Genomic DNA, 8,583 nt, shown 5'->3' on the forward strand with positions numbered 1-8,583 from the left:
CAAAAACATCTGGTGAGTAAAATATTACAGGATTGGTTTGTCTACCAGAGCATAAGACAAAATATTTCAAGAAATGATCAAAACCCAGAAATCATTTATCAAACATCTTTCTGCCTTGATATAATTACTCATATTCTTCCCAGTTTCTTGTCAGTAATAACTGGAATTGGGTGAAGAGAGCAAGTAATCCATATAGCAGCCTTTTCATTTCGGTTAATCCATTAAAGTACCGTTAGAAGTTTGCTATAGTTCTGCCAATAATCAGAGGGGTAGACAAAGACTTTGTGCAAATGTCCTTCTGTCTTCATCTGACAGACTTTTCCCTTTATCTGTGCCTTTATTATTTTCTGGACACTTACATTTTGTGATCAGCCAAGCAAGCCAAATCACCCTTGCATTTTGGACCAAAGTAGGCTTCTGAGATCTGCATCACCCTGTAGCACGATAGAACAGCCTGCATTGCACTACAGCCTCAGTGTGAGTTCAGTGATGAATTTTGATTGCTCAGCACCTGCCTCTTGCTTGGATTATTTGATATTCTTGCACTGGAAGCTTTAGCAAATCCTTCCACAGTCACCTATTCCCCATCTTTCACCATTTCACAGTCCTCTCTCTTTTCTCCCCTCGGTCACTTTTTTCCATGGTGAAGAATGCCTCGGAGCTTCTCCTGCACACAGTAACGCCTTTGCATTCCCCAGATACATGAGTCAGTAAGAGCAGAGTGCAGTGCGGTAGGCAGCACTCCCCAGCTGAGCTGGTTCTGTGGCCAGGACACTTTACGAAGAAATCCTATATGACGGATGGAAGTAGCTCATTTTCAGGTGTATCTTGATGCTGCCTTTTTATTATCCCTCCTCACAGCCTCTCAGGCTACTGTAACCATTTAACTTAGCTGCAATTCAGCAATATAAATATTAAAAGCTTATGTTCCCACAGGATTTAAAAGAAAGTGGAAGGTGTTTTGTAGAGGAACAGGAGTCAAACCACTGAAATGACACTTAAAAAGCATGAGCACCTTCACACCTTCTTTTGTTTGCAGTCTGTAATAGGAATAACTAGTTGTGTTTGTTTGTTTTCTGTATTTCTTTTTCTTTTTACACAGCAACAAGACAGAAATATTTTTGAGAAGGGGCAAACATAGACCCATCTACATAATACTGCACCTGCCATTATAATTCTGCCTGCAGGGTAATTGCATGCAACATGTGCTAATAGAAGGAGCTACTTTTTTATTTATTTGATTAAGACAGCTACACTACCTTGTTCACTGCACAACAAAAACAGGCAAAAAGGTCATTCTCTGGATGGAGAGAACAGCTATACATCATCAAAGGTTCTGCCAGTAACACTTCAGATCTTGAAGCAGTACAGCTATCCAGGCAAAGTTTTGTAGGGCCTGTGCTTATAAAATAATTAAACTGGCAGGCAAATGCTGTGGGAGGTATGATGCTGTAATCTCCTTTCATCTGCGAGGCAGTATTTAAAACAGATAACTGATTTCACTGGAACAAATCACGTGGGGAAGGTCTACTCATATGAGGAAAGATTATTTTGGGAACCTGCTCCTGATGTTGGCAAACAGTAATTACAGAGCAGGAAACGCTGACATCAGTTTTAAGGAGCATTTGTTAAGAGCAAAATGCTACTGCAACTCTTTAAAGGGAACTAAAAACGCCTGCTGAGTTTCTGAAGCACGAACACCCTTTGCAAGTGGAAACACTCTCTGAAGGACTACCCAGGTCTTCTCTTAGAGGTTCGGGAGTGAACGGTATGAGAAATGGAAATCCCACTGTCTGATGGATTTGTGACCTTTAGTAACTTTGGTCCAAACAGGTAAATTTATGAGCAAGGAAGTTGCAATTGAACGTTATCAGTGGGTGCCTCAAGGTGAACTTTTCACAGACGAACAGTTCCAGCATGAACGCATGAAACAGAAGAAAACTTGGCTTGTTCTCCAACAGCTCTGCTGACTCTGAGAGGTGGATGTAACAAAAAATAGAGCAAAGAAAGCATACATAAAACTTCAGGTTTAATATAGGCAAGGCTTAATCTCCTGAAATCACTCAAGCTATAGCTGAGATATTGGGAGAACTTGGCCAAATTTCAATCCCTGCTTGCGCTTCTACATAAAGATACTTTATCAATTATTTCAAGTCAGACGTAGGGTAGCTTCTTCATATAAATCATCACTCAAAATAGTGCTACGTTGGGGGAAAAAAAAAAAAAGACTAAAAGACTTTTTCCCCAGCACAAGGCAAGTATTCTCCGCAGTTCCCCAGCTGGAACACAAAAGCATCCTGGGATGAGCTATGTTCCTGCAGGAAGCGCAGTGCACTTTTGTAACAGATCTCTGATGTATCCCGTGCCTTTCACAAGAGCTTTTTCACTGTAAGCCTTCTGCCTGTGTGTGCGTAGGGAAGGAAGGCAGATTACCTGGGAACAAATGTGTAAGCGCACAGTTCCAGCTGCACTGGCACAGGACTCTGGATGTGTGGCTATACACTACATGTAATTCCTGTATCTGTAGTGTAGGCTTTCTTCTTACATTTCTTACATATGTTATGTTATAATTTGAATACATTTTGGGGGAGAGAGCAGAGAAACCATTCACATTGGTTTTCTACTTAAAGATACAATACAAACCTTCATAGCAGTGACAACAGCACAGCTTATAGAACTTGGTAACATTCTGCTAATAATGCTGCTTCTAAAATAGTATTGAAGATATGTATTTGCAAGCAAGGAATACAATGCACAGAGTGTAATGCTTGCTCCCTGTGTTTACAGGTCATCTGTGAATCCTGCAAAAAAGCACATCTGTAGGTTTGTGACCTGACCAATACAGGTCGCAATGTGTTTTTGCAGAGACTATAGCATTTTGGAGTGTGTACTGATGAGATGTTCTTTGATGCAGCAAAAGGCATATCACAGCAGATTTCTGGTGCCTACAGGCCATTTTTAAAGTTATTTTTTAAGCATGGCAAAGACTGCTACGTGCTCCCAAGTGTGAACCATATTGGTCATTTTTAAGAGTTTACACTTTTGTGTAATAGCCAACATTTACAAAAAGTAAAATTTACCAGAGCAGACACCAAGCTTGTAAAGGAACTAAAAGATATTTGGGCAAATAAAGTCATCCTGGGTTCCTCTAATGTCAGGCTTTTTACTTACATATTTATGCTTAGTTCCAATTTGAAGTAAACAGATGGCAGACCCCCTAAGAATTAACATCAGGTGAGAGAAAACAGACACATGGGACACTTTTGTAAACACAATAAAAGCCCCTAAATTTGGCATTAGCTCCTCTGGTTAAAACTGCATATATCTGTTAGTCATACATGAAAAATAATATGAAGATATATGGCTCATGGAAGTACAATATCTGAAATAATTCCAAAAGGATGCATCAGACCCTGTCAAAACACTGTTTGCAAATAAAAACGAGGTGAGGCATCCAGGGATGAAAATAGAAAGAGCCAAGGCACGCAGGTTTTACTTGCAATTATTTCAAATGTTGTGCTTAACATTTCATTGCTTAACAGCAGCAATAAGAAAACTGTCTAGCGGAGTCTAATGACACCTCTATTTCACTGTCACTTCTTAAAAAAAAAATAAAAATAAAAAAATAAAGAAATAGGTAAAGCAGCTGATACCTAAAATGACATGGAAGCTGTGATCTTCAAGTGTTCCTGCGTCTCATTCTCCAAATTACTGCAATATACTGGCCCCAAGGTATCTGGTGCCTAATTCCTACTGAATCATAACAGTCCGTAGCCTCTGAATCTCAAGACAAGGCAGCAGAAGTAAGCCCAGGTTCGTGAGCAGTTGCTGGGATTGCCAGGGTGAACCTCAAATAGCCCCGATGCTTACAGTGCCTTGGCAGAACATGCTTTATCTGCCATATGGATAGCTCCTAAGTCTCCAGCTAGTCCCGCTGCCTTCACAGCGATGATGTTAGGCAGAAAAACCCAGCACAGTACTTCCACACAGGGTGCTGGTGTCCCTGGCTGCACAGGCAAACGGGACCCGGCTTGCTATGGCAGCACGGACATCACATAGCCCTAACCTCAGGCAGACCGACCCTAAAGTCCTGAGAACAGCTGCTTAATTCCTTCCTGGCCCTGTACCCACCAACATCCCACCCAGCAGGCACAGGCCCACCAGCCACCCACCTGCCTATGCCCTCTCCTCCCCTGTGGTTCACCTTGGCTAATTCGGGTGTTTTTTGTGCCTAACCTCCCCTGCACATCGCAGAAAGGCCTTTATTCCTCACTGGGGTGTAAGCTCACATTAGACCAAGGCACAACGAGCTAGGTACTGCCATGGAAACATCCATTTCAGTGTACTTCATTCCCGTAACCGACCTAACTAACCCTAAGGGCCTCAGCCAATTTTGAGAATATTATATTGGCGCTCAGGTCCCAGCAGTACTTTCCCAGATCTTCTCACTGAGGCCTATGTTGGATGACAGAGACATGAAATGTCTCTGAGAAATGAGGAAAAGAAGCTCTCCGTATGTTGAAGGGAAGGACGCGGCCAAGCAGTAGGTTCTGAAGTTTGTTTTCAGGTAAGTTTCGATGTGTATTCGGTTTTGCTTTATTTGCAGCACTGTACTTATAAATTGCCATTGTTTCTTTTTGTGAAAGACACTACCTGGCATAGTCCTGATGAACAACGTGGGGTGTTGAAATGTCTGTTTCTTTACTGCGGGTTGAGGATTAGCAATTCTCAAGGTGCACACTGACCCCTCAGCGAGCTACCCACGCGGAGGTTTTTGTGCGACCGAAGTCAAACTCTTGACCCCAAGGGACTTGCCTTTTTATTTTCAGAGGGCTTTATACTTCCTCTCTTGTATTTCCTCCTTCGGTATCTCTGCCATCCACTTAGACTAAGGGCCTGCCTCACTTACAGGCCTTTTCAGTATAGGTAGACACAGGCAAACCTTCAGGGGATTCCCACACCGAGATCTGGAGCCTATCAGTGGTCTGCGACCCTTAAAGTTACGTGGGGGCAACTTCCATATCTTGAATGTATGTCATGATACGACCAGGAGCAACGTTTAAAAACAATGCAGTTAAAATAATGAAGGCCCCTGCGACCGAACCATGGATATCCCAGTGGCTAAGCAGCAGAAGCAATGCTCATTAAAAAAAGAAAAAAAGTGATTGGACAGTGATAGATTGAAAAGTGGCCTAACCCAGCAGTTTGGTCCAGACAATAAATGGGTAAACGCAGAACTATGCAGACCAGGACTGGTAAAATGCTATCTGTTTTTTCTCTTGACCACAAAACTATTCAAATCACCAGTAGGGACAAAGCTGGAGGCTCTAGTTGATCTGTTTCTCTGTGGTGCACTGAGACTAGGACACGTGGGTCACTCTACAAGAGATTTTCCTGGCCTCCAAATACATGGACATTGAGAACATAAGGAAGGCAAAGACTGAGTGAAAGGTGGATTGGGGGAATTGACTGAAGCAAGACTGCTCATTAATGCCCTAGTCGGTTAAGAAAACCCAAAGAGTGTCTTGGGAAAAAATTAATGGCAATTTATATCACAACAGTACTACACACTGGAAAACATCAGCCTTCAATACACATTGAAACTTACCTGAGATTTGCCTTCAATGTGCCCTGTTTTCCTGCTCATTGAAGGATACAGGGGTTTTCCTTAGTCCTACTGTGACACTTCCTGCCAAGCTAGCAGACTCCATAGCCTAAAATCAGAGGACCTAGTGACAGATATCCATTAAAAATATTCACAGTTCTAAGGCTTTAAATAAATAACTCCTTTTTCAATGAAGTGGACAACAACTGTTTCAAAAAAAAAAAACAAACAAACAAAAACCTAATGCCTTTTTCGTCTTTTCAAATCTGGGCTCCTTCGTAAGTTTATCCTCTTTTAACACAGAGAGCTTCCTAAATACAAGCATATACTAAGAACTTGGAGGCCCAGATAACTCATTTTAGAGCCGTGTAATAACCAAAGAGAAGCATCAAAAAGTCCTCTGTAAATGCCAGACTGGTATCGCCCTGAGGTACCATCCTGTGGTTCCGCAGAACAAGCCGATACTAAAACGTTAACTGAGACATACAGCTCTTTCAGATACACGGATCAAGTATGTGACTTGTCCAGTGATCCACCACTGAGCACGCTGACTTCAAAGGATTGGGATCAGAAGATGTGCTGAAAATATTTAAAAGCGTCTGATGGGAGCTTTAAACTCCCACTACTACTCCACATCCGCAGAGCTGTGATTAACTCTTCTGGACACAGCCCTGGATTCTTCCCACTTGAGACACGGCTTTGTTAAGGGGAACTTGACTGCACTTGTCTGCAACATTCCTTACACCCTAACCAAGTCAGGTAGTCCCATTAAACTGCAGTTTATTATTTTTTTTTTCCTGAAGACAATGCATATCTGCTGGCTGACAACATATCACTTTATAAGGACACTTTTTCCATAAGTCTTGATTCAGCTGAATGTCTCCGCTGCCCATTATGAATTTACTGGTACCCATGAAGATCTAACACACTGTAATGAATCCCTGCTTTACTCGTGTGCTCGAGCTGTCACCCTAATTTCCACAGGAGTTATACTGGACCAGGTGATACCATAAATACTGGCATCATGTTGTCACTTCTTCCTTTCAGGTCTTTTAAAGCATCAGACTGCGCGGGGTGATGTGTTCAGACGGGCTGCTACACCTCGGCTTTTGACAGGGAAATCCTCGCGTCTACGGACACCCTGCAGGAACGGCACGTGAGCCAACTCCAAACTCCCACTGGAAAGCTCCAAAAAAGCATCCCTTGAACAAATTACAGACTTTTCTTTAAAGTTCACTCCAATTATACCACTAGCGAGCAGAAAACGTCAATTTAGGTCAACTCCACCGAGCGCTGCTATTCCTCGCCACGTTAAATGTCTCGACTACCGCGCTGAGCTTAATTACCAAAGCCCGGATTTTAAGCACGCTTTAATTAGCACCACGACTGATCCCGGGAGCGGGGTGCGCCGATTCCCCGTGCCCAAGCTGTTGCACCAGTGGCAGACCTGCACGCCTCGGGATGTCCGCGGGTCTGGGGGCTGCGTGCGGGTGCCACCTCCACCAACACCTCCACCGAGGGGTGACAGCGGGGTTTGGGGAAACGCCAGAAGGGGCCTTGAGCATCTGAGCCCTTGTGGGGCTGGCACTGTGCCCATGGGGCTGGCGCCTCACTGGGCTGCTCTGCAGGACCACAGCGCATGGGCTGGGCTAACCTTCCCTTCCCTTCCCTTCCCTTCCCTTCCCTTCCCTTCCCTTCCCTTCCCTTCCCTTCCCTTCCCTTCCCTTCCCTTCCCTTCCCTTCCCTTCCCTTCCCTTCCTTTCCCTTCCCTTCCCTTCCCCATCCCTTCCCTATCCCCATCCCTGCCCCTCCCCACCCCGTCCCCGTCCCCTCCCCGTCTCCCGGCACTGACCAGGCGCGGCTGGGGGCAGGTGTGCTCCAGCTCCTCCATGGCCCCTCCCGGCCGCTCATCCCCGGGGCGTTTCGGGAGGCCGGGCTCTGACTCAGCACCGCGGGCGAGCACGGGCATGGCCGCGGGCAGCGCCCCCCCCCCCGCCCCCCGCCCCGCTCCGCTCCGCTCCCGCCCCCCCCGCCCGGTCCCGCTCGGGGCCGTCACGCGGGTGCCCGCCCCGGGGGGGGTCTCCCCGGGAGCCGCCCGCGCGTCGCCATGGCAACCGGGCGGATCCCCCCCTCCCCTCCCTCCCTCTGCGCCGCGCCGCGCTCATTTGCATGCGGCCTCCTGATTGGCTGGCTGCCGCCCCCGCCACCGCCCCGCGGGCGCCCGCTAGCCGGAGGGGAGGGGCCCCGCGAGGCGGGGAGGGAGGGTGAGGAGAAGGGGGGGGGGAGCGGCGCGGCTTGTTGAAATAAAAGCAGAAATAAAGAGCCCCAAAACCGGCCGAATGGCCCCCAAAATAAAGGAGAGCTGAGCTACGAGGAGCCTCCGTTTCTCAGGGGGCGAGGCGCCCGGGGCGCGGGTGCTGAACGGACAGCTCCCGGCCGTTAACGGCTGCGCGCGCGGCCCGCCCCCTGCTGCTCCGCCCCGTAGACGGGGGGATCTGACCCCAAAATGAGTGTTCTGACCAAAATTTGGGGCTCTGGCCCAAAAATGGGTGCTCTGGCCAACGGGGGTGCCCTGATCGAATGGGGTTCTCCACCCCAAAAGGGGGGTTCTGACCCCAAAATGGGTGCTCTGACCCAAAACGGGTGTTCTGACCCAGAAGGGGTGCCCTGACCAAAGGGATGCTTCGTCCTAAAAGGGGGTGATCTGCCCCAAAAGGGGGTGCTCGTTTCCCCAGGACAAATATCTCCCTTGCAGCAGTGTTACCAGTTAAGTGGTGCCAGAATCTCAAGGTGGAAGTGGAATACCTTTGTTGTTGCTCACTTCTTTTCCGACTTTCAGAGATATAGTATACTAAAGCTTTCTTGCCTTCCATTTGAAGAGCATGATCAATAAAATGTTTGGTACCTCATTAATAGAGAGAGTTGAAATAATGGCAAACGCTCTGGTGAGCAGGCAGGGGAAGGCTGTGGGGTCTGTC

The 8,583-nt window shown here is 46.7% G+C and overlaps 1 protein-coding gene across 4 annotated transcripts in view; it reads right to left on the reverse strand.

Annotated features, from left to right (window-relative positions):
• Window positions 1-7,587, reverse strand: part of PCYT1B (phosphate cytidylyltransferase 1B, choline) — a 28,300-nt gene extending 20,713 nt beyond the window's left edge. For all 4 annotated transcript variants that reach the window (XR_014618893.1, XR_014618894.1, XM_084296464.1 and 1 more), the window contains exon 1: window positions 7,458-7,587. Coding sequence is in view for 2 of the 4 variants with exons in the window: in XM_084296464.1 (XP_084152590.1) it covers window positions 7,458-7,574 (117 nt within the window). In the remaining 2 variants the exon portion in view is untranslated. The remainder of the gene's footprint in view (window positions 1-7,457) is intronic.
• Window positions 7,588-8,583: the final 996 nt, after the last annotated feature.

The sequence above is a fragment of the Netta rufina genome, assembly GCF_964035555.1.
Source record: "Netta rufina genome assembly, chromosome: 1".
Lineage (NCBI taxonomy): Eukaryota > Metazoa > Chordata > Aves > Anseriformes > Anatidae > Netta > Netta rufina.